This window comes from Astyanax mexicanus, chromosome 6 (genome assembly GCF_023375975.1).
Source record: "Astyanax mexicanus isolate ESR-SI-001 chromosome 6, AstMex3_surface, whole genome shotgun sequence".
Taxonomy (NCBI): Eukaryota; Metazoa; Chordata; class Actinopteri; order Characiformes; family Acestrorhamphidae; genus Astyanax; species Astyanax mexicanus.
Window position 1 is genome coordinate 51,120,452 of NC_064413.1, and position 26,522 is coordinate 51,146,973.

Genomic DNA, 26,522 nt, shown 5'->3' on the forward strand with positions numbered 1-26,522 from the left:
GTAATTGGCAGAAAAACATTTAAGCATTTACTCTCGATCTGGGACCCTCCTGTAACCAACAGATAGACTTCAAATAATTTAAATAACATTAACTTAGAAATGTTTAAAAAAATATGACTTCACTAATGTTAATGTCATCTCATAATAAAAAATATTTTACTGTTTTATTATTTTAATTGTATAGCTTTAGTGTACTGATTTTACTCACATACATGCATTGACTTCATAACATTTTTATTTTTATTAAATGGATGTACAATAAAATAATCGCAATTTCTGTGTTTAAATGTAGCAGGACTTTTATTGTGACACGGTGTGTTTACCTGTTGATTGCTGCAGCTGGTGTTTGGAGATCAGCTGTTTAAACCCTCACAGTGTGGGTTATAACTGCAGGTTTGTTACCGATCTGTCTGTGTGATGTCGTTAAACAGCAGCACACCTGCTATATTGAATATCAAATATGCTACTTAATGCTTCTTTAAAAGCAGGACCCAGTGGAACTGATTTATATTGTTTCTTTTTATTTTAAGTTTGAATATAAAAATGTACTTCTTTACTAACTATTCCTTAGAGTCTGGTTTAGCTGCACATGGCAGGTGTTGTATTTGCAGTAGGACAGTTTACTGTGTAGGTTAGAGTGTCCTGTTTTGTGGTTGGTTTGTATGGTCTGTATATATTTGTATCTGTATTTATTGTGTGTTATTCTGTGTTTTTCAGATTTGTTCTGGTGAGTGAAAGGTGGAGAATCTAGATGATCCAGGTGATTTCTCTCACTGTGCTGCTGATTGCTGCATTCAGTGGAGCTGCAGAGACTTCGGGGTCTCATCAGAGCTGCAGTAAAGACCAGAACCCGCTGATCTTACCTGCACACAGATGGAGCTGCAGTGCTGGAGCTCCTCTGGAGATCACTACCCACACCCTGTTAGGTAGGCTGACCTGGGGTCTGTAGGGTTAAAGGAGATGAAAATCCATCAAATCATTGAATTCAGGTGTTATTTAATCACTTCCACAAAGTGTAATTTAAAGTTGGATCCAGTGGTATAAATCACGCCATCACTGGACCCTAGAGCAGTAAAAACATGTTCTCTGGAGTGACGAATCACACTTCTCTATCTGGCAATCCGATGGACACGTATGAGTTTGGTGATTGCCAGAGAAATGGCACTTGTCTGACTGCATTGTTCCAGGTGTAAAGTTTGGTTGTGGGGGGATTATGGTCTCGGGTTGTTTTTTTTCAGGACTTGGGGTCAGTCCCTTGGGCATTTTCACACCAGCACTATTAGGTCCGGTTAAAAAGAATTCTGGTCCGTTTGTAACTTTAGTGCGATTCGATTAAGCAGGTGTGAAAACAGTAATCGCATTTAGGTGCAGATCAAAAGAACCAAACGAACTCTGGAGCGGTTCGCTTGTGGTGAGAACGTAATCCGGTCTCGATCCGACCCAGCTATTGAATATAGTCCATTTATTTGAGCTAAACTGCTGATAAGGTGCAGTTTAAACTGATATATTAGCCAAATAATGCTAATTAACACAACTATGAACAAGCGCTGTGTCCATGCACGTGCAGTCTGTGCTGTGCTCACTGCTCACAGCCGTGTTACTCGGTTTACTATGTATAAATCTCTGCTGCACGTCCAAACACTGTGTTTGAAAGCGCAGCGTTTCAGAGTTCAGTATTTAAGCACAGATATTCACGCTGGCACAATCTTCCCGCTACATATTTACTTTTTTCGTATATTTATGTATTTACTCCCACGCCAGACAGCTCTGACCAATCAGAGGACACAGCCGGCTTGCGTGGTTTATTGCTGTTTATTTTGGTGCGTTTAGGTTTATGCCTGTGTGAAACCAAACCAAACAGAGGGGAAAAAACGCTCAGAGTTAACAAACTCGTCTACTAAATCGGACCAGAGAAACAAACTGCAGGTGTGAAAACGCCCTTAGTTCCAGTGAAAAGAACTTTTAACGCTTCAGCAAAGTTTTTTTATTGTAATAGTTTATAGAATAAGCATAAACTAACTGGTATATTTTTAGTTTAGACACCTTTAACCCACTTTATTTGCCTTTTGTTCTGCAGACTCCCTCCCTCTCGATGAAGTAAAGGATAACTCTGTTCGCACTGTGAGGAGGTGTGCCTTCTCCCAGTCTACACCCACCCCACTCAGGGGGGCACTGCAGCTAGCTGCCCTATCAAAGGTATTTAGTACTGCCAGGCTGTAAAACCTCACACACTGCAGATTCAACTCATACTGGATTAAAATCACTCTACAATAATTACTGTCAAACTGTAAAAACTACATACACAGCAGATTCAATTCATACTGGATTAAAATCAATCTACAATAATTAATCAAACTGTAAAAACTACATACACAGCAGATTCAATTCATACTGGATTAAAATCACTCTACAATAATTACTGTCGAACTGTAAAAACTACATACACAGCAGATTCAACTCATACTGGATTAAAATCACTCTACAATAATTACTGTCGAACTGTAAAAACTACATACACAGCAGATTCAATTCATACTGGATTAAAATCAATCTACAATAATTAATCAAACTGTAAAAACTACATACACAGCAGATTCAATTCATACTGGATTAAAATCATTTTACAATAATTACTGTCGAACTGTAAAAACTACATACACAGCAGATTCAATTCATACTGGATAAAAATCATTTTACAATAATTACTGTCGAACTGTAAAAACTACATACACAGCAGATTCAATTCATACTGGATTAAAATCAATCTACAATAATTAATCAAACTGTAAAAACTACATACACTGCAGATTAGTACTGGATTTTTATCAATCTAGAAGTATTACTGTCAAACTGTAAAATTTACACAGTGTCAATTTATACTGAAATAAACTACATACTGCAGATTCATACTGGATTAAAATAACTTTGCTCTCATTGCAGTTAGACTGTAAAAACAACACTACACTGTAGATTTCATACTGGATTAATAACTTTATAGTTGTTACTGTTATACTGTAAAAACTACATATTTACATACTGGATTAACACAACGCCTGCTGATTTTTGCTGTATTTAAACAGTTAGAACTTTCAGACTGTTAAACTGCATATATTGTAGATTTAATCTGGATTAAGCTACACACTTTACACCTGGAACAAGATACACTACAGATACTGGGTTATACTGGATTCATACTGGTTTATAATCACTTGATAGTTACTACTATCAAATCTACGCAGATTCATACTGGATTAAAATCATTGCATTGTTTGTTTTTTTCAGGATGTGTTGGAGAATGTTTTGGAGCTGGATGAATCTGTGATGCAGAATGAAGATGTTGTTCAGTTCCTCAGTGGAGGGAAGCTTTTCCTAGGCTCTTTTCCATTGGCTCACAGATACGGTGGCCATCAGGTAGCTTTTTATACAGAATACCATAATCTTTTATTTAAAATCTGGCCAACAGCTTATCTAAAGTATTGATGGTTTGAGTGTTCGGTTTGTTATCATTCAGTTTGGCTACTGGGCCGGGCAGCTGGGAGATGGAAGGGCACATTTACTGGGTGAATACACAAACAGGTTGAGAGTCATTGCTGTATTTTTTTTTCAGCTTATTTCTCTATTTATGTCTATGTCTAAAATGTTCTCCTGTGGTCTAAAACTCTAACAGAAAGGGTGAGAGGTGGGAGCTCCAAATCAAAGGCTCTGGAAAGACCCCATACTCCAGGTGATGTTCATTTTTACACACTATTATTCCCTTTAGACAGGTAAAATCAGTCTGTGCACAGCATACAGCTATCCAGGATGGGTTGTTAAATGCGTGATTTGCTGCTTTCTGGCAGTGGTATAAATATAAATCATGCTCTCTAACACTAGGGGGAGCCAAAAGCAAAAAATACATGATGCTCCAACTCAAAACCTGTAAGAACTACACTGTATAATTTAACAAAGATTACAATTATTTCCGTGTCCACAGGTTTTAACAATAAAAGCAGCAGCTAGGCATGCTGGGACTGCCTCTACAAACATTAGTGAAAGAATGGGTCTCAGGCTCTCAGGAACTCAGTGAACTCCAGCACTGTGGTACAGTGATAGGAGGCAGCACCTGTGCAGCAACAAGTCCAGTCGTGAAATTTCACTACTCACTACTAAATATTCCACAGCCAACTGTCAGTGATATTATAACACAGTGGAAGAGACTGGAAACAACAGCGACTCGACAACTTTCTGCAGAGTTACTACATCACTACACACCTTCAAACTTCTTGTAGCTTCAGATTAGATCAAGAACAGTGTAGAGACTCATGGAATGGGTTTGCATTGACTCAGTGTGTCAGGACATAAAAAAGCTGATGTTTTGTGTGTGTGTGTGTGTGTGTGTGTATCTGTGTGGTGCTGTAGATCTGGAGATGGGCGTGCTGTTCTCCGTTCCTCAGTAAGGGAGTTCCTGTGCAGTGAGGCAATGCACTTCCTTGGTATTCCTACCAGCAGAGCTCTGAGGTAAATATTGCAACTGTTAACATATAATATGATATTAACATTCTAATCTGACAGCACAGAAAGCAAGACAAGTCTTTTTATTACAGAAGGGTGTGTGTGTGTGTGTGTGTGTGTGTGTGTGTGTGAGGAGAGAGAGAGAGAGAGAAAGAACAGAGGGGAGGGAGTTCAGAATTCAGTCTCTGTGTGTTGAGGAGCCTGATGGCCTGATGGTAGAAGCTGTTGCAGGGTCTGACAGTGATGGCTTGGTAGGTCCAGTCCATATGAGGGATGGGTGGGGTCATCCCCAGTGCTGGTAGCTTTACAGATGCAGTGTGGGGTGTAAATGTAACTGATGGAGAGGAGGGATAACAAAATGATCATCTCAGCTTAACTCTTTGCTGTAGGGTATAACAATATAACATAAACAGCACTGCAGTAAAAGCATGTAAAACCAGTAAAAAGTGCCCTGCTTTGATTAATATATTGATTATATTGATTGCAGAATGTCGTCTGATCTCTATGTGATCACTTTGTAAAGTTATAATTCTTCTTCTTCTTCTTCTTCTTCTTCTTATTATTATTATTATTTACGTCCTTGTTTTATTCTAGTCTCGTGGTGAGTGAGGAGGCTGTGTGGAGGGATCAGTTTTATAACGGCAGTGTGAGGAAAGAGAAAGGCGAGTCTGAAATCAGAATTTATTTAAAATAATTTTTTTATTTGGTGTTTCATTAATTAAAAAAAATGTCTCTAAATGTAAAAGGAGCTGTTGTTCTTCGCCTGGCGCCATCCTGGTTCCGAATCGGTTCTCTGGAGGTTTTAACCAGAGCTGGAGAGCTGGATATTCTCAGGTAGAGCTTTAATATATAATATAATGATTTTATAATGATTTAGATAGAAAAGTAAATAAAAATGCAATAGTTTTAAGTAGACAATCTTGCTTGTTCATGAGAAACATTTTTTGGCTCTTGATTTTTATTTTTTGATGTTTGTACTATTTGTTTGTTGCTACAGGATGCTGCTGAATTTTGTAATTGACCAGCATTTTACAGCTATAAAACCTAATGCTCCTAATAAATATGTGGTAAGGAGTAACATCTCTTCATTATTACATTTTTTTAATAGAGTGGAAGTATTTCAGATTATGGTAACACTTTATTTTAAGGAACACAAATTAGCTTTTAGCTTATTAATGTCTTATTATTTGCTTAATAAAGCCTTAATTAGACATTAGTAAATGATTAATTTACTACTTATTAGGCTTTATTCTGTGTTATAAGTGTTATTGGTGCTTAATTAGGGGTCTGTTATGTGGAAATTATTAATAATGGCTGTATTAGTTGTTCTTATAGTACATAATAAGCAGTTATGTTAGCACCCTGTTTATTAAGCAGATTATTAAACATTAACTATTAGCTAATTCTACATGTTATTAGTGTTATTATAATTGGCAGCAGTTTGATCCATGTGAGTTTGGTAAGGTTATGGCTGTGCTGGAGTTTGAGTTAATAAGGGCTAATACAAGAGTTAATAAGTCACTAGTAGACCAAGATGTGCACCATATTCTAAAGTGAGGTTCTGTTCATCACTAATTAGATACTAAAAAAAAACTATAAAATAAATATTTAGTCAATCACAGACCCCTAATTAAGCACCAATATCACTTAATAACACAGATTAAAGCCTAATAAGCAGTGAATTAATAATTTACAAATGTCTTATTAAGGCTTTATTAAGTAAATAATAAGACCTTAATAAGCGCCTAATTTGTGCCCATCACATTCTTATATTCATAAATTAGTACCTGTTATATTAGCCATAGTTCACATTAATTCTCTGTACTGTTTTTGTTCTGTTATTTGTTTGTTGTTTGTTTGTACTGAGCGGGTCAACCCGAGTAGGATGGGTTCCTCGGACTGAGTCTTGGTTCCTTCCAAGGTTTCTTCCTCTTAAAGGGAGTTTTTCCTTGCCACTGTGTCACCATAAAATTGGCATCTCTGTGGTGCTGCTCATAAGAGGCGTGGACCTGTTTTTCCTGTAAAGCGGCTTTGTGACAACCTTTGTTGTAAAAAGCGCTATATAAATAAAATTGAATTGAATTGAATTGAATTGAATTAAAATAAAGTTTAACCCAGATTATTTATTAAAAAAAAGTCAAGGCAAGATATGTTGATTTGTATATCACCTTTTAATAAGCAGAGACAATTCAAAGTGCTTCACAAAAAGATTTAAGACTCCACATAGAACAAGTTTAAAAGAAGGTTATTAGAGAATATCTATTTTTTATATTTATAAAATTAATATGAATAAAAGAAATGATATAAGAAATCAATTTAAGAAATAATACATTAAAATGTTAATGTTAAAGAAAATTACAAGACATTATAATTATGGGTGTGCCATATTGTATTGGACGTAATATCACCAACGTTTCTGAATATGGTGAACGATTTTATACACTGAAATATGGTGCAATATCACCCACCCCTAATTATCACATCAGGGTACTACTTTTTTACTGTTTTTAGCAAAAGAAAAATTCACACTGTTCTCATTTCCCATTATATATCTACTAGAGACAGATTATATCTGTCCAGTATCATTTATTTTACTTTAATCCTGGATATATGGAGATATTTGGAGTGCATTATTAGATTATTAGTATCATGGCATTCTGGATCATTGGCTTCTGTTACAAATCTGATAAAATTCTTGTATTTTTTCATATCTCAGTTAAGGGTGTGCCATATCATATTGTAGGCAATGATAAAATATTTGTTTTATTTAGTTGCAGTAGTGTATCCTTAAAATAATTTTTTAAACAAAATTTTAAACAAAAAAAATGTAGATAGAATAAAATAAGTAATAAAAAAGTAATATATATATATATATATATATATATATATATATATATATATATATATATATATATATATATATAATAAAAAAAATTAAAACAATATACAAAAAATTAAAGCTAAGAACAAAAAAAACCAATACAAGAAATAAAGTACTAACAATGTGCAAAGAAGAGCAAGTTAAACAGTGTGAAAAAAAAGCCCAGGGGTACCACTTTAAAATAAGATTACATTTTATAAAGGGTTTATAAATGGTTTACAATTAGTTTATTAATGGTTACTAATTAGGTTGTACATACCTTAAAAATCATTAATAATCAGTTATAACACATACGTAGAAAGGACAACAATATAGACGGCTGTAGGTTCACTATTTGGCAAACAACAAGTCATTGTTGCCCTTTCTACGTATGTATTATAACTGATTATTAAAGATTTTTAAGGCATTTACAACCTAATTAGTAACCATTTAATAAACTAATTGTAAACTATTTATAAACCCTTTATAAAGGTAGTCTTATTTTAAAGTGGTACCGCGCAGGTAACCAGATACTGTATGTTCTCAGCTTTTTCTTAGAACTTACAGTTTAAAAAGAACATCTAACAGCTTTGTTTCAACTGATTGCAGCATAATATTAAATTAAATTAAATTAACCGTTTTTTTTTTTTTTATTAAGCTCCTTTTTTTGGTCTTTTTTCAGGCCTTTTTCTCAGCTGTGGTGAACGAGACAGCGAACATGATCGCTAAGTGGATGTCTGTTGGCTTTGCTCATGGTGAGTAAATTAGTCAGACAAGTAGATAAATCTGATTTGACTTCACTGTACAACAAGGTGCTTGGTAATAAAATCAAGTGACCTAAAATTAAAAAAAGAACCAGCAACACTTTTTGACTGGAGATTTTGCTCTTTTATTAAAGATACAAGGTCGTACCAACACGTTTGGGCCATTTGGCATAGTTAAAAGACAAAATATAACACCAACCCCGTCTAAATTCATTATGCCGATATCCAATATTACATGTAAATTCATCTGCTGATGCTGAATAGACACGCTGGTATAGCTGTAGAAACATATTAAACATTTATATGCATTAAATTTTAGCTTTTTTAGCAAACAACTGTATGCAATCAGTGGACACCAAGTAGTTCAGTGGTCTAAAATGCTGGTTCGAATCCTGGTCATGCAGCTTGCCATCAGCAAGCCCTGGAGCCCCAAGAGAGCACAATTGGCCTTGCTCTTTCTGGGTGGGTAGATGACACTCTTTCCCCTCATCACTTCTAGGGTGATGGTGATCAGCACAAGGCTTTATCTGTGAGCTGATGTATCAGAACCAAGAAAGGAAAGCGCTGTGCTTCTCTCTCGTACCCACACTGCATCTCTTGGTGCAGCTGTGCAGCTATAGCTGTAAAAAAAACAGCAAAAGCAAACTGCCTGGCTTTTTTTCACCTCCTCGACCTGAGCATGAACTTCAGACCAGCTGTTTGCTGTTTCTCCACTCCAGCAAAAGATGCTTCACATATGAGCTGTTAACAAATGCATCCATTTCCTTTTGTAAAGCTACGAGTCTCTCGTCTCTCAAATAGGATTTTTTTTTTTGTTGGTAAAGAAGGAGACGTTTGTGCAGGTATCAATGTGAGCATGTGAGGCGTTTCAGGGACAGATTTGTTCACATTACACACAGATACAGATCACTTACATTTGTGAATGTGAACCGTAAATATCTGAGGAAAAAATCGGATTTGAGCAACGTGGCTTTGAGCCTTTGAGTGCCTCCCTCGTAGACATCTTTATACATGCTTTTCTGGACAAGCTGAGAGATACAAAAGCATTATCTGAAGTGAAGTAAGTATATGGATTGAGAGACAGCAGAGAAATATTAGTGGATTTTACACTAATGAGTTCTAAAGAGAGATCTTCTGCAGCTCCACCAAAGTTACATGCAAAGTGCAAATGCAACGTTCCACTCTGGAGTGGAAATAACAGTAAATACTGTAAATTCAATAGATGCTATATTACAACAAAAATGATACATATTATTTGTTTAATTGTAGGAGTGTGCAACACGGACAACTTCAGTCTTTTGTCGATCACTATTGATTACGGTCCGTTTGGCTTTATGGAGGCCTATAACCCGAGTAAGTCTCACATTTCTTTCTTTATTTGTTTGTTAATATATGTGTTTCCTTCTTTTCATATTCATATATGCAGGTTATATATTTTTTATCTAGATTTTGTGCCGAACTCGTCTGATGATGAAGGGCGGTACAGTATTGGAGCGCAGGCTGATGTAGGACTCTTTAACCTCCAGAAACTTCTAGAAGCTCTTCTCCCGGTGCTCTCTCTGGATCAGAGGTCACAGTATGTGTCCCCCTATTTCTGCTCTGCTTCCTTCTAGTCTGGGTTTTCTGTACTTTCTCTTTGTAAAGTGAATGATGGAGGTAATCAGTGCTATATCTCATGTCGTTCAGGGCTGAACAGATACTGGAGGAATATCCACAGATCTATCACAGGAGGTGAGTCTGTGTTCCAGAGGGTTTTATTGGCTGCTGTTTGTGCAGAAATGCACATTTTACATACAATATTTTAGTCAAGATCAAGTTTATGAGGCTAAAAAATAACTTTTCTTTAGTATGAGTTACTTTTTTGCTAAAGGTTTTACACAAAATGATTAAAAACACAAGTACCATATGATTTATATGCTTCTATTAGCTGATAAGATGCTACCTTGGCTCCACCCCTCACATGTCAACCCCCACCAGAGCCCCACCCACTAAATCAGCTGAAGAAATGCCATTTCATTCTGCTGTTTCTTTTTTTTGTGTGTGTAAAAAGAGGTATACTCATATTTAAATCACACAAAAAATTTGATTTCAACAGTCAGACGTTTATTGCTATCTTGGCACTGCATGGTCAACACATGCACATGTCCATCGAGCATACACCCTCACTTGTTACGCACATATGGTCCCACAGCAGTGCACAAACCCATAGCGTGTGCAAATTTTTTACACCAAAAATAAACATAATAAGCGACCGTGAACAAGCATGTCAGTATTCTCTGCTGAGAAGCGCAGAAACATTGTGCTGTTAAAATAGCAATCTGCCAAGGTCAGAGAGCACCTGGCTCTTGAAGGGAATGGCAAATGACACGCTGATTGGTTTATTTCATGACATGAAATTCATGTGAAATCCTGGACTTTTACCATCGATTTTAAATCATGGCTGAACAAAATTTCCATGTACACTGTTCCTTTAACATTTTTCTTTATGTGTTCTTTTTTTTCCTTCCTCTATACAGGTTTCATGAGCAGTTTAAAGCAAAGCTCGGCCTTCTTGGGGATGAAGAAGATGATGCATACCTGATTGCATTTCTTCTGAAGGTTAGTGAAGAGAAAATGTCATCAGTAGCAAGTTTTTAATACCATTTAACAGCTGTTTGTGCTTTAAAAATGGGTCATACCTTACATTTACAGGACACACTGTGAATAGCTCTTGTCTTCTTGTCTTTAAGCTAATGGAGGACACGGGTTCAGACTTCACCATGACGTTCAGGCAGCTGAGTGAAGTGACTCTGCTTCAGCTCCAGAACAACTCAATCCCTCAGGTTCTGTTTCTTACTTTCGGTCTCACATCAATTAACCCAAAGTAACGCTAACTGAACCAGCCTGGCTGGATTTTCTCAGTCAGTTTTATGAGGTAGAGTCACCTGGAATTCAGGCTTTCAGTTAACAGCTGTGCTGAACTCATCAAGAGTTAATTACTTGAATTTCTTGTCTCTTAATAAAGTGTTTGAGAGCATCAGTTAAAGTAAAGTAGTGAAGAGGTAGAGTTACAGGTATACAGTGAATAGTGAATATTTGAGTAATGTTCTAATACAGATTATGAGAAGCAACAACTACTCAACTAAATAAAGAAAAGTAAAAAATACTTTAAAAAGTAGAAAAACAGCCAATCAGAAACATTTCAAGAACTTTGAAAGTCAATCCTCAAGTGCAGTCACTGCCAAGACCATCAAAAACGTTGAAGGATGAAACTGGAGTTAACACTGTGTGTATGTGTGTTTTTTCTTACAGGAGTTGTGGGCTCTGTGGGATCTTTCCTCTCATGAGTATTTTTCTGACTGGGTAAAGCTCTATTCACAGAGGATTGGAAGGTAATGATTTGTCTTATAAAGAGCCTGTATTCTGCTTTTATTATGATTTATTAGTGTATTACTTAAATGGACATATGTGTGGATTTATGCACCAAAACAGAGGGAAAATAATATATATATATATATATATATATAAAATTTAAATTCTCTCAAACCTATTTTTTTTACTGTGCCTTAACTATATTTTGAGATTTTAATTATTGATATTATTTAAAATGATATTATTAATATTGATTTTTTTTTTAAATCATGTGTAATATCTTTTACCATCATAACACAAATTACTATGTGTTCTATAATAAAAATATATGAATACAATTTAATTAAGTGATTGATAGATAGAAATTAGATTGAAAATAGTAATTTTTAAATGGACATTTTTTCCGGCTTAAATTAATAATAATAATAATAATAATAAAATTTTATTTATATAGCGCCTTTCATACATAATAATGCAGCTCAAAGTGCTTCACAATAAAATTAAATAAAACAGCAAAATGTAAAAGTAATATAAAACCAATAAAACAATTAAAAAGTAACAATTTAATAAAATAGTAGGAAATAAGACATTTAAATAAAAATGAAAATAAAATATAGAATAGAATAAAATAAATGTAAATAAAAATGATTAAATAAAAATAAGAAAAACAAAATCAATCAAAAAAAAAATAAGTATAAGCAGAACAGAAGCTAGTAGAAAGTTAAGCTAAACAGGAAGGATTATTAGCTGCCTTTTAAAGCTAGTAACACTTAAAGCCAATTAAAGACTATTAATTGGTAGAGTTCCATATTTTTGGGGCATAAAAACAGCTCTTAAGGTGATTTTTATCTGTTTAATATTTTAGGTCTTGCAGTGGTTAAAGTTTTTCTCTTACAGTAAATATATATTTCTCTGTTTTAGTCAGCCTGGTGATTCAGAGGAGACTCGGACAGGCAGGATGACGGGTATCATGCTGTGTTTTCCTTTTTTATAAATCACTCAGTGATTTCAACAGTGTGTTCTGTACAGCCGTGTTCCCTCATAATCCTTTTCTGTCTGTCTGTGTGTGTGTTGTAATCTGTGCTGGTGAAATTTAGCTGTTAATCCGTGCTATGTGTTGCGGAACTGGATGGCGGAGTCTGCGATTAGGAAAGCAGAGAATAACGACTTCTCTGAGGTAAATCGTTCCTTTTTTTTGGTTTTTACCACAAAAGAAATTACTTTTGGTAATAACAGTGTATAAAAAAAGACATTCTCTTAATTTATTTTGTTGAAATCTTATTAAAATGACAAAAAACACTGTCTTACGAAATCGGTAGTGAATTTTTTGGGAAAATTTGGTATTTGTGAAAATGATCTGTTTGCATTATTTGATAAAAGGAAAATGACTGTTGATTCGCTGATATATCACTGTCAAATACATTATATAACTGCAAGAAAATATACATGAAAATACCAATGGTAATCCAACCTAATGATAATTTTCTGGCAGCATGGGTGCCGGAAATTGTCTGTAAAAGAATTTTACATCCCCGTAGGTCAACTCGACTCTACATGAGCTCTGTCGATCCGGCTCATAATGTGCCTGAGCCCGATTTAAACCCCACATTGTTTATACATATAGACATATAGAGTTAAAACTGAGCTTTAACTACAATTCTGAGCTGTTTGAATAAGTGAAATCTGTTCAGAAATCTCCACCTTGATTTAAGTAAGTAAATGATGTGGGGTTGATGGTGCAGTTGGTCTGCAGGTTTAGGTTCAGCAACAGTATGTGCTGAAAGAATGAGGTCAGCTGACTACCTGAATATACTGAATATAGACCTGGTTATTCCATCAATGGATTTTTTCTTCATATTCCAAGATAATAATATCAGGTTTCATGGGTCTGGAATTGTGAAAGTGTTCAGGGTTCAGGGAGCATGAGATCATCATTTTCACACATGGATTGAGAGAGAGTTCACCACAGAGTCCAGATCTTAACCTCATTGAGAATCTTTGGGATGTGCTGGATGGAGAAGCGCTGCTTTGTGCAGTGGTCAGACTCTACCATCATCAATGCTGCTGCAAGATCTTGGTGAAAAATTAATCCAGCAATACTGGATTGAAATAAATCTTGTGACATTGTAGAAGATTATTGAAACAATGCCACAGTGAATGCATGAAGCATTCACTTTTTTTTTGGCCAGGCAGTGTATTATTTAATAAAGTGTTTATTAAGAATGGAGCTTTAGAGTGTAATACAGACGAGTGGAGGAGTTGGCATGTGTTCACTGTGCAGGCTCATGCTTTATGATTATAACATTTTTAACTGGTGCAACTTTTTTAAGATCACAGTTTAATTTGTTTCTTTGCTACATTGTAATTACCATGTAATAGCTTTATATAAAAATAAAAAATGTTCTCAACTCAACAGAGCCCAAGGAAACAGCTCTGTTTTCTAGTATTGTTTTTTTATATTTACAGAAATGTCCTGTTTTATTTTGTGATTTTAAAGTACAATGTTTAAAAAAAAGCTTTATTTTCTGGCATTACGGGTGCTAGAAAATTAATTTCTTTTCCCACACATATTCTAGCACCCCTTGCTGCCTGAAATAATATTTCTTTAAACAGTGCATGTAAAAACACAAGTTGAATAAATACAAATACTTTGTTACATAACTTAAGTAGAAATGTTGGTTATCTACACTTTACTGGAGTAATTATTGATTTTTCAGACATTTTTACATCTACTCCGTACATTTTCACACAATAATCTGAACTTTCTACTCCTTACATTTTAAAAAATAGCCTCGTTACTCCTATTTCATTTCAACTTCTACAGAGGCATTTTAATCCCTAGTATCTATACTTCTACCTACAGAATAATGAATGGAGATTATGGACAAGGATTATAGAACACAATATCATTTTCCTGTTTTTGTTGGAAGTGTGAAACTCATTTTCTGCTTGACCTCCAGGTGGCGCTGTTGCAGCAGGTTCTGACTGAGCCCTTTGTGAAGCAGATGAAAGCAGAGAGTGCAGGATACTCCAGCAGAACTCCAGCATGGGCTTCACAACTGAGGGTCAGCTGCTCGTCCTGACCAAATCTACCACAGGCTGACTGATCATCCAGAGCTCAGGGACCATTTATACAGGACCAGATCTTCACTGGATTAAAATGTGAATGGAACAACTCCATAACAGCTTTAATAACAGTAATAGTCACCATGGTGGATGCATCATATCCCAGTTGTCAATCATATTCTTCTTATTAAAAGATTTTTGCTGCTGTGACCAAAATCTTCATTGCAGACAGACATGGAGAAACCATGGATGCTGGCATAAAACAAGTTAAGACTACATAAAAACAGCTATAATTAAGTTTAAAAACTATAGAAACAGCAATAAAGAAGACTAGCACCACAAAAATTTACATAAAGAATGCTGAAAACCTCATATAGAAAGTTAAAGCATGGAAACGGGTGTAAAAAAAAAAAAAAGTCAGAAACCCTAAAGAATGGGTGTAAAGAAAGCTAAGACCATAGAAATTAACATTGACGGGAAGGCTACAACAACAAAAAAAGAATTAGGCAATCCTTAAACCTGTTGTGATGTTCAGACAACTGACTTGGATCAGAAAAAGTGTAGATGGTTTTTTTAGAATTATTTTATTGTAATAAAAGATGTAAAATAACACCCTTGAATCCATTGCAATGTGTTTATATCCATTGAAATTAGTACTTTTTTTAGTCTATCACACTAGACTGGACCAATCAGCAGCTCAAATATGCCTCTCATGACCGTATACAGCTCTGGAAAAAAATGAGAGCACTTAAAAATAATGAGTTTCTTTGATTTTACCAAATTGAAAACCTCTGGAATATAATCAAGAGGAAGATGGATGATCACAAACCATCAAACCAAACTGAACTGCTTGAATTTTTGCACCCGGAGTGAAGCAGCATAAAGTTATCCAAAAGCAGTGTGTAAGACTGGTGGAGGAGAACATGATGCCAAGATGCATGAAAACTGTGATTAAAAAAACAGGGTTAAAAGTCTTAAAACTTTACTAATTTACACTTGTTTTCTTTGCATTATTTGAGGTCTGAAGGCTCTGCATCTTTTTTGTTATTTCAGCCATTTCTCGTTTTCTAGTTTGTCTGTAGTTTATAGAATAAAACAACAATGTTTATTTTACTCAAACATAAACCTATAAATAGCAAAATCAGAGAAACTGATTCAGAAACTGAAGTGGTCCCTTAATTTTTCCCAGAGCAGAAGTGAACTTAAGAGCAATTTATTTAGAAAATTGAGGAGGAACTTGACAACTACATGTATAAATGTTACTACAATAAAATGAAATATCACAACTGCACAAAATTTGATATTTCAATTCTCTGCATGTCTCTGCATTCAGAATACATTAGAAACTCTCTCATTTTTCCCCCAATATAAAAGACAAGTACAAAATCAGATGAGCATTAATTATTTTTAATTTTTAAATGTATTTATTTTTTACAAGCTGTCTGGCACCCACTTTAAGGATTGGTTCCACTCCCATGCTCGACCAAAGAAGTTGAGTACATGTATACTATTATATCAGTGGAAAATGGTCTTAAAATTACAATTTTATTGTTTTATCACAGTCATTCTTGGGACAATATATCATCAATATATCAATATATCATCAATATATCATCAAATAAAAAGTGTTATCATGACAGGCCATGACAGTCACTACTTGTTCTGTATTTTACATCAATCCCATTTCCACAAAGCATTGCTTATATGTACTGCATGTCACTCTTTATACAGCTGGTATTACAGTAAAATGTTGCGTACAAATATTTATAATATGTTTTATTTAAACATGCTCCCAACAGGCTTACAATGCAAGTGATAGGGGCATAGCATTACTTGTGCAAAGAACCACTATTTTCACACCATTAACGAGGTTAAAGTAGCTCCACACTTTATTGATGGAATTCCAATGGTACATGTCCACTGGCACTTTTCTTCAACACGTCGCCGTGCAGGATCTCTTGGCGTGTATTCAAGATTCAAGTATACAAGTGCTTTGCTGAAGTTTTTTCGCTGAAGGGCGGGGCTGCGTTCAACGCAACACAACCCAGCATGAACCGCTGCATGCAGCGACTCTCTCCATTGAAATGAATAGGATGCGTCGAGGCTTAAGTGCCCGTGGACATGTACCATGAGGGACCCAGAAAAAGTGAAAGTGCACAGATAGTTTATTAAAAAGCACCGTTTTTACACAGTGTACCTTAATATAGTGATTTCTTTGCATGGGAAATTCTATGCCCCTATCACTAGCATTATAACCCTAAAAGTGCTGTATTTCAGAATGCTGGGGGTGAACGAAGTTGGGCTATTTGACAAAAGTTAATACTCCTTATTATATTTTACTACAATGCAAGTTTTTTTCACACTGGATTTATCCTTTAAGTTCAGTTCTGGACCACACAGCATTTTAAATGGAGATTTTCCATGTCCGGACCCTAAGCCGACCCTAAAAGTCTCTTGTCTTCGCCCAGTCCAGCTGACCACATCATTGTCCACCTCGTTTTTTATTCATGGCTAGCATCAGTTCTGACATGAAATCGCCACCTGATGGCGCCGCTAGAGATGGCGTAGTCCGCTTTGGAGGCGGGGGTCCAACTTTCCTCACTGATGGGGTCTGGTGGAATGCAGCAGGAGGAGGTGGAGGCGGTGGCGGCGGTGGTGGCAGGTCTCCTCCGGTGGCTGGTGGTGGTGGATGGACAGCTGGCGGTGGATGGAAGGCTGCTGGTGGAGGAGGAAGAGGAGCGTGGAAGGGCTCTGGAGGTGGAGGAGGAAGGAGGTCTCCGCCCATAAACCCTCCTGGAGCTGGAGGAGGTGGAGGCAGGAAGTCAGGGGGCATCTCCAGGTCGTCGCTGGAAGGTGGAGGAGGAGGAAGCGAGAAGTCCATGGCCGGTGGAGGAGGAGGGAAGGCGGGCTGCGAGCGCTGAGGGGCGGAGCGAGGTGGGTTTGACTCTTTCTTTACAGGCAGGGCAGGTGGAGGAGGTGGTGGTGGAGGAAGTGTGGGGTCTGGGGGTGGAGGGGGCAGGAAATCTGCTGGAGGTGGAGGTGGTGGAAAAGCAGACTGGTTGCTGGGGGCCTAAAAAGAAAACACCATATTTTAATGTTAACACCATAGTATTGCATAATTACTTTAGTTACAAGCATCTCTCTAACAATGCAAGTGGTAATATATTGACTAGGGAGCTGCAGGCTATGTTTATTTGCTCTAAACTAAGCAGGTTTTTTCACACTAGCCCTTTATTCTGGAACTGGGTGCGCTTTCCCCGTGGGTTTGGTACGCTGGCTCAAGTGAGAAAGCTGCTTTCAAGCCTGGGAGTGGTTTGTCTGAAGCTAGTGCTCCGGGCTTCACTTTACATGGTTTATACAGATGCTTGAAATCCTTGAAAATGTTTGAATTGTAATGTTGTGTTTTCTAGGTCTAAAAAGTGCTGGGATTTTGGATTAAGTGCTTGGAAATGCCTAAAAAAATTTTGCTGTCTGTCTTTTACAACAAACAGCTATTTGACCAAATACTCCACTTATTAGGTGGAGAAATAAAATCAGAATTCTAAAATGAAATCTGCTCCACTTCCCTTGCACCTCTATGTAAGATAATGTGGGAGCTCTTTTGTTAAGCTAATAATTTTACCACTTCTGCCTTAATGGTTTAAGATATAATAATGGTGTATACGCATATATAACTGGTTAAGGATTGTACACAATTGTGAACAAGGGGCCTATTGATATATAGAAATCAATTATTATTAAAAGTATATATGTATTTGCATAAATAAGTATGATTTGCCGTAGGTAAATCTACTGGAAAGTTTGAAAATAACATTGAAAGTGCTTGAAAAGTGCATGAAATTTGACCTTTGAAAAAGTGAATCCAGGTGTGGCGCTTCAACTTGATGATGATCAGAATCGGTACCAGGTACAGACTCTTTATTTGGTTTAAGTGTGAAAATGCTGTAATTTACATCTGGATTGTAAGGCAGATATGTAAATGATTACAGGTGTAGTCAGTGTGTCTTTGCCATCATAATGACGGGAAAAGTACAGCTCGAAATGCGCAAAAGACGTACTAATTCTGCATATACTTAAGATTGCAGCATCAGTACCAGTATTGGATGTAAAGAAGTGGTATCATGCCACTTCTTGTTGTTGTTGTTGTTTTTTTTTTGTTTACCTTGGGCACTGTCTCTGAGCGGGGCTGAGATGCATGTCCGTTGGCAGTTTTGGCTACAAAAGAAACACATTTTCACATTTATTTCACATCAGATTACATGTAAATTCAGATTATAAATGCTCAGAATTAGCATCAGTATTAATGGTGTAGCATGGGCACCTTTAGGTGTTGGGGAAGGGGTGGATGTGTTGGAGGTTGATGGACTCGGCTGGCGGTTCATGCTGGTCCAGACTGCAGACAGGGATGAGCCCTTTCTCGCTGCAGTCTTGTAGTTCTCGTACATCGTCTTACCGTACTGGAGGTGAGAAATAAACACACACACAATGGTTTACTTTCTGCTGTTTCTCCGGTTTTGTTTATTTAGCTTAGCTTAGCTTTACTTAACTTAGTTAGCAGCCCTGCCAGACGACTATGATCCCTCTTTCAGTTTAATGATGTACCCCCTTTCAAAGTCAGGCACATCTGGCACAATGTTTTCAAGAGCATCATAGAGGCATGTCTAACACGTAACAATCTTTTACCAAAGGCTACACTATTCAAAAGTAGCCTCTGAGAGCGATTTTACAGGGCTTTTATAGGAAATTTATTTTGCGTCCTCTTGTGGCAAGATCATGTATCCAGTTTTTCTGCTCTCTGGGTTCTTATTAATGGAATAAAACAAATTATACAATATACAGTTCTGGAAAAAAAATAAGAAACCACTTCAATTTTTGAATACATTTTTTTAAAGATTTTTCTGATTTTTTGTCATCATACAGACGAATAAAAAAGGTCTTTATTCTTAAATAGAGTCAGTATATAAATTTTCATAGGTCAAAAAAAGTGGAAAATGCCAAAGATTCTTTCCGAAGTAGCTGTAAAGGACCTTTCAGAGTATATTAAAGTATCCAAAGAAAAGAAACAAGGAGTTTTTGTTCACCTTGGCAATACGGATTCCTGTTACCCACAAGGTCATGGTCCACTTGTCGTCACAGCACAGGTACTTGATGTATTGAGACTCCTTCTGGATCTGAGGGTGCTGGAGAAACATTACACCGACTTTATTAACATTCTGAAAATTCACTCTCTGACTCTCAACGCCTGATAAAACATGTTTAATATTAAGAATCTAAAAATATAATATTTTTTTTAATATAAAGAATTTTAAAGGTAAAGATTAAGCTGACCATGCAGGAAAATATCCCTGTAATTAAAATACATGTAAAAAGTATACAAATGTATCTTTAGCCCTATCCGGATTAGTTTCTCAGGGGGACGTCTGTAAAAAAAAATATTTCACACTTTCACTCAGTGATAAAACTCTTACAAAAACTGCGAACGAGTGAGTTTTTAGTGTTTCTCGGTCACGTGACCTCAAGTTCAGTAGCTCCTCCATTTCCACTCACTGTTGTGTTGTACATGGATCTCCGTGGAAATGTGTGCCCAAAGTGTAATTATGGTATTTAGCAGTGGACAAATAGCTATTTTATTAAACGCAAGGAGATGAAACTCAGAGATGTGACTAAAATTAGACGCGACTAAAATTACTGGAGGAGTTCAGAGAAAAACAGTAGATCATTCAGCCTGTAATTTTCTCAGAGGACGTACGTGGTCGTTCTGGACGAGAATAAAATCACAGAGGATAAAAACCCCCCATAACTATACCTGGGCTTTAGAAGCCTAGTTTACCTTGTGTTTCATAGATATCAAACTGTTTTTGGTGAGCTTGTTCTTGTTCTGTTTTTAATCAACTAAAATGTACACTAAAATTGTCCATTCTGTCGTGCAGTTTGCCATTATAGGGTGGTAACGTGACAGGAAATTGTTTCGGACTGGTGTTAAAGTAGTGTGAAGTTTAAATATCTATAGTGTGAAGTTTAAGTATAAATATCAATAAAGGAACCAAAAGCCAGAGTATTCTGATAATAACCCAGCAGACTCAGACACACAGGGTAGAGTTTCTGACTCTACTCAACATTTTTTTAGTACGTATAGAGTTAAAACTGAGCTTTTAACTACAGTTCTGGGCTGTTTAAGTTTGTTACTTTGCTGTATTGTGATGATCACGCCATAGCTTTATAAAACATTTTTTTAAATGCCATTAAAGAACATATGTGGCATAAGTCACAGATTATTTTCTTGATCCCAAGTACAGAGCCAAAGAAAAGCGGTGGGAAAATATTGACCGGGCCCGAGTTTGGTTTGTGCATTACGTTAAGAAACATAAAATTTGAAATATGAAAAAAAAAAACATTAAAAAATAAAAAACTAAAAAAATATATATAATTAAAAAAAGCTAATAAAATAAATATTTTATAAGCGTTAGTCCTTAATGGCATTTTCCCCCTTTATATTACTTTTAATTTTCTACAACAACAAGTTTCTACAATATTATGTACTATATTATTATTTATTTATTTTTTAAATACAAATTGTCATTGGTAAAATGTCCTATATTATTTTTATGTTCAGTTTATTGACCATATCCCTTATTACTGTTGTTATAACTTTACCTTTTACGTTGTTCCTTATTATCTTTGTATGTAAAGCGTCTTTGAGAATTTTGAAAAGCGCTATATAAAAATGTATTATTATTATTATTATTATTATTATTATTATTATTACATTTATACTTTAAATACTTTTGAATCCTGTACTTTTACTTAAAGAGTAAAAAGCTACAGAAGTGTTTTGTAGCAACTCTAATATCTATATTTCTATGTGAGGAATGAATGTAAATACTTTTTTAAGCCTTTGTTTCTGATACATTTGTCCATATAGTGTAGGCCTACATATAAACACAGACTAAAGCACAGTATTTAAGCTAAAAGTAGTAGCTTAGCAGAAATGTTGAAGCCTAAAATTATTTTTTTTACATTTGCTCATGTATGTTTAAATGTTAGTTTCACCAAACTGTTCTTTATAGAGTTTGTGCTGATTTGCAATATATATATATATATATATATATATATATATATATATATATATATATATATATATATATATATATATATATATATATATATTTGTGGTTATGCTGCCTGTGCTGTTTGTTTAAAACTGTACTGGACACGGGAAGTTGTGGTTTATTAGTCAGCATTTTTTACTTTTCTGAACACCCTAGCTAAGTGTTAAATTTACTGGTTATTTCATTCACTTTGGCTCAGCCGGGGCCCTGGAGTTTGCAACAACAACAAAAAAAAAAACATGTACAGCATGTTTTTAGCATTATAAGCTAACATGCTAATATGCACTTACAGAGCAGGACCAGCAGATGGCAATGCAGAAATGTGTCTGTTCAATTAACTTTACAGGAGAGTAAAAAAAAAGTCAATGTAAAATTATTTTATTTCTGGTCATTTTGGAGAATTTCTATTGGTTAATTTATTAGGAAAACTTGGTAGGCGTTCTCAAGCTATATTCTGGAAGTGGTCAAATAAATGGAATAGATGCAAGGTTATAAATGGCTATGAATAATTTACTTAATTTAATAAATAATAATAATAATAATAATAATAATAATAATAATAATAATAATAATAATAATAAAACTGCTTCAATGTTTACTGAAAACATAAGTTAATTCAATATAATGGATTTATCCCCAAGTTTCTAACAAATATTTTGTGACAAAAACCAATGAAAACAAAATACAGATGGAAACAGACTAAACTCAATTATTATGACTTGATTAATCTCAAGTTCCCCTTTAAATGATTAGTGCATCAGAAACAATAGAATATCATTGAAAAGTTACTTTATTTCCAAAAACCCAAAAGTCAGTGTCTCTGGAAATTAGAATATTATATAAGACCAATTGGTACTTTTAGCAGTGTGGGCAGTGTGCCAAGTCCTGCTGGAAAATGAAATCCACATCTTCATAAAAGTTGTCAGTAGCAGAGGGAAGCATGAAGTGCTGTAAGATTTTGTGGGAAAACAAAACTGCACTGACTTTAGACTTGATAATAAAACACAGTGGATCAACACCAGCAGATGACAGACATGTCTCTCCAAACCATCACTGATCATCAGTACATTTTACATTTCATTTGTAAATCAAGGGATCAGAGTCTGGAGGAAGAGTGGAGAGACACACAGTCCAAACTGCTCGAGGTCTAGTGTGAAGTTTCCACCAATCAGTGATGGCTTGGAGAGACATGTCATCTGCTGGTGTTGGTCTATTTCATTTTCCAGCTGGACTTGGCACACTGCCTAATATTCAAATTGTCTGAGATACTAATTTTTGGGTTTTCATTGGCTGTAAGGCATAATCATCAAAATAAAAGAAATAAACGCTTAAAATAGATCACTCTGTGTGTAATACATCTATATAATATATGAGAACTGAATTACTGAAATAAACTAACTTTTCAAAAATATATATTTTTTTGAGATGCAATGAGATGAAAATTGAAGTCTTAAATTTTACATAAAACAAATTTTAACCACATTACCAAAATGTATTGATCTTGTGGGCACATAATCACAATTTATTGCAAGATGGTTCACCCTAGAGGGCAATCAATCACTTTGATCTTGAACATAGCATATGTGTCCTGAAGTGCCACAGCTTATAGTGTTTTGGGCTGCTCTTTTAAAATGAATCATTTCCGAAACAAGGTGCCGTGTCCCAATAACACGCCCAGCCCACATCTGGGACAAACACATGGCAGTGCTGCTGGAGGTTCAGCTTGGTTTTCATCTTGGGAGGCAGTCATTTTGGTAATTACAGTATGTTAGGGCAAAGGGCGTGAAGGAGACGCGCACACCTTGAAATAATCATCTCACAAACTGCAATTAGTGGCTCAGGATCAGTACGCTGTACCTGCAGCACGAGGACAGGACAGATTTAGCATGTGGTTCTTCAATAACGCCTCTGTTTCAGCTGCAGCCCAACAGCTGGACGCTTCCCGACAAATCAGGTCCTTCAGGTCATTACAGAGGACTGGAAGGACTGGAAAAGTGTTAACTCTTATTAACTGTCTGACCTGGAAACAGCTGGTCATTCTGTTCTGTTCTGCCTCAGTGGAAGTGTTTAAAGGGTCCATATCTGATGTTTTAACCTGAGGTCTAGTCTTTTATGGGGTCTGCTTGGGTTTATTCACCAAAAACAGACATTTTTTCATTTTTACGTGACTATTTGTAAAGATGTAAAGCACTAAAGCTGCTTTGTGACAACATCTTGTGTTAAAAACACATAATATACAGCTTTGTAAAAAATAATAGAGACCACTTAAAAATTATGAGTTTCTTTAATTTTACCAAATTGAAAACATCTGGGATATAATCAAGATGTTTGCACCAGGAGTAAAGGCATAAAGTTATCCAAAAGCAGTGTGTAAGACTGGTGGAGGAGAACATGATGCCAATATGTATAAAAACTGTGATTTAAAAACCAGGCTTATTCCACCAAATATTGATTTCTGAACTCTTAAAACTTTATAAATATGAACTTGTTTTCTTTGCAGTATTTGAGATCTGAAAGCTCTGCATCTTTTTTTTGTTATTTAAGCCATTTCTCATTTTCTAAAAATAAAGGCTCTAAATAATATTTTTATTTGGAATTTGGGAGAAATTTTGTCTGTAGTTTATAGAATAAAACAACAATGTTTATTTTACTCAAACATAAACCTCAAAAACTCTAAATAGCAAAACCAGAGAAATTAATTCAGAAACTGATTTTTTTTTCCAGAGCTGTATATGTTAATGAGCTTTGCACTGATTGGCTGTTGTGTGTTACAGTTCATTAATTTGAAATGCAGTCCAGGCTAAAACACTCCTTATAACATCACTGAAAATAGGTGGAGCTGAACTATAATTAAATCGGTGTGTGTATATATATATATATATATATATATATATATATATATATATATATATATATATAATGTCTTAGTTAATTCAAACGGGGCTGTTATTGCAGCTGGGTTTTCATATACTACTGCATCTCAAAATATTAAAATATCATTGAAAAGTTGCTTTATTTCAGATCAAAATGTGAAACTCATTTATAATATAGATGTTTTAATTAATCAAGTGATCTATTAAGGTTTACAGCCAATGAAAACCCCAAAAAATCAGTGTCTCAGAAAATTAGAATATTTATAGAACCAATATTAAGACCAATTGGTACTTTTGGCAGTGTGGGCAGTGTACCAAGTCCTGCTGAAAAATGAAATCTGCACCTCCATAAAAGTTGTCAGCAGAGAGAGGCATGAAGTGCTGTAAGATGTTCCAGGAAGACACTGCACTGACTTTAGGCTTGATATTACACTGGCATGATGACATGCTAAATATCATGGGGCATACATATTGATCACCTGTTTAAGTTGTGAGGAGACTGAGGTCTAATAATGGGACTATAACAAAGAAGGCATTACCACAGTGGACAGTGCAGTGGGGTAATGATTGTGACCGGTGGCATCTGGCTATAATTGTCCATGCTAACAGAAAAGGCATCGCTGACAGAAGTCACATTCACATTCAATGCAGGAGACCCTATACACACATCCCACAGCTCAATGCAGCATTCTTTAGTTTCTATAGCTATAACTAGTATAACATTGCATGACATTTGGCATGGAATTGGAGGTTTAAGCTTTTTTTTTAATAGCGTTTTTTTTATAGATACTGGCACTTTGCAAAGTGTAGTTTTGAAAAAAGAAACGGATCGAAACTTTCACGTCCTTAAAAACTCTTTCTTTTAGATCAGTCAGCATCTCTAGTTCTCAATTGCAAACCAGTAAAAGCTAAATAAAGCAATAGCAGGAACTCTGCTCAGACAGCCACAACCAGCTGACCTTAACTGACATTTCAGCACAGAGCAGATGTATGTGTTCTGTTAGAGAGAGCAATATCAAGCACGAAGAACATTAAAAATGCCATGCTAAATTAAAGAGTGTGGCGTCAATTACTGAGAAGTCTCGTGCAACTTGGTTTTATATGGAAGGTTATTTAAAGGGACCATACTCTATAATTGTTTTGCATCCCTTTGTAGTGTGTTTGTTTTTTTTGTTTTTTTTTTTTTTTTTATGATGATGACATCCCTCAGTGTGCGAAGTCCAGTTATAATGCTACCGAGCTGGTCTCAGTTCAGAATTCCAGCTCCGACCCAGATAGTGAGCTTTAGGGAAGGTGAAACACGAAGCACATGGAGCAGATAGGACACTCGGACTCGCTCTGGCATAATTTCCACTTATTTATCTATTAGTTCATACATGAGCTAATGCAGCACCAAAGCACATATATGGCATTACTTACAGAAATAAAAAAAATATATATAAAGGAGCTCGGTCCATTGCTCTCTGTGGTACAGTCTGGTTCTTTACACTCTCAGCATGGCTATACATGTAAGAGGCTGTGCGCGTCTCTGATTGGCTGCTTTCTACCCTGAGCCGTCAAACATGCACCGTGCAGCTGGATTTAGGGCGTGTCAGTGTGTCTTTGCTATCGTAATGATGGGAAAAGTATAGCTTGCACTGCTCGAAATGTGCAAAACGCATGTCTCCTTTATCTTTACTCTCTTAATCTTTATCATGGGTGTGTTTTGGGCGTAACATGCAATTAACCAATCAGCTTGTCACTTGCCATTCCCTTTAGGAGAATGGAATGCTCTAACTTTGGCGTATTGCTATTTCAGGGGTGCAGCTACTTGGACATGTCCAATGCTTCTCAGCAGAGGAAACTGATCTGCTTGTTCATTCTGTTTTTTGTTGATGGAAAAGTTTACATAGTTGACAACAGGAACATGCTAAGCTTCTTTAATATATTTACATTGTACCAAAATACATTAATTTACAATGAGCGTATTAACATTTTAATAGAACATTATAGTCATTATGGCTTTTAG

General features: G+C 35.7%; 2 protein-coding genes across 4 annotated transcripts in view; one reads left to right on the forward strand and one right to left on the reverse strand.

Moving 5' to 3' along the window:
* Nucleotides 1-15,144, forward strand: part of LOC103030635 (protein adenylyltransferase SelO) — a 35,734-nt gene extending 20,590 nt beyond the window's left edge. The window contains exons 1-20 of one of the 3 annotated variants that reach the window (XM_022662696.2): nucleotides 296-393; nucleotides 718-926; nucleotides 2,078-2,196; nucleotides 3,283-3,411; nucleotides 3,490-3,560; nucleotides 3,668-3,724; nucleotides 4,399-4,497; nucleotides 5,086-5,153; nucleotides 5,238-5,325; nucleotides 5,489-5,558; nucleotides 8,034-8,106; nucleotides 9,385-9,468; nucleotides 9,562-9,691; nucleotides 9,802-9,846; nucleotides 10,632-10,713; nucleotides 10,845-10,937; nucleotides 11,407-11,486; nucleotides 12,388-12,431; nucleotides 12,564-12,643; nucleotides 14,427-15,144. In XM_022662696.2, coding sequence (XP_022518417.2) covers nucleotides 752-926; nucleotides 2,078-2,196; nucleotides 3,283-3,411; nucleotides 3,490-3,560; nucleotides 3,668-3,724; nucleotides 4,399-4,497; nucleotides 5,086-5,153; nucleotides 5,238-5,325; nucleotides 5,489-5,558; nucleotides 8,034-8,106; nucleotides 9,385-9,468; nucleotides 9,562-9,691; nucleotides 9,802-9,846; nucleotides 10,632-10,713; nucleotides 10,845-10,937; nucleotides 11,407-11,486; nucleotides 12,388-12,431; nucleotides 12,564-12,643; nucleotides 14,427-14,549 — 1,710 coding nt within the window. In that variant the 5' untranslated portion in view covers nucleotides 296-393; nucleotides 718-751 and the 3' untranslated portion in view covers nucleotides 14,550-15,144. Of the gene's footprint in view, nucleotides 1-295; nucleotides 394-717; nucleotides 927-2,077; nucleotides 2,197-3,282; nucleotides 3,412-3,489; nucleotides 3,577-3,667; nucleotides 3,725-4,398; nucleotides 4,498-5,085; nucleotides 5,154-5,237; nucleotides 5,326-5,488; nucleotides 5,559-8,033; nucleotides 8,107-9,384; nucleotides 9,469-9,561; nucleotides 9,692-9,801; nucleotides 9,847-10,631; nucleotides 10,714-10,844; nucleotides 10,938-11,406; nucleotides 11,487-12,387; nucleotides 12,432-12,563; nucleotides 12,644-14,426 lie in introns of those variants that run through there. The other 2 variants (XM_022662700.2, XM_022662697.2) reach the window with 2 other exon arrangements.
* Nucleotides 15,145-15,923: 779 nt separating this feature from the next.
* Nucleotides 15,924-26,522, reverse strand: part of LOC103030317 (amyloid beta (A4) precursor protein-binding, family B, member 1 interacting protein) — a 71,990-nt gene continuing 61,391 nt past the window's right edge. Inside the window, exons 11-14 of the mRNA XM_022662694.2 lie at nucleotides 19,614-19,712; nucleotides 18,854-18,989; nucleotides 18,695-18,747; nucleotides 15,924-17,602 (exon numbers count right to left, since the gene is read on the reverse strand). Coding sequence (XP_022518415.2) covers nucleotides 17,015-17,602; nucleotides 18,695-18,747; nucleotides 18,854-18,989; nucleotides 19,614-19,712 — 876 coding nt within the window. The 3' untranslated portion in view covers nucleotides 15,924-17,014. The remainder of the gene's footprint in view (nucleotides 17,603-18,694; nucleotides 18,748-18,853; nucleotides 18,990-19,613; nucleotides 19,713-26,522) is intronic.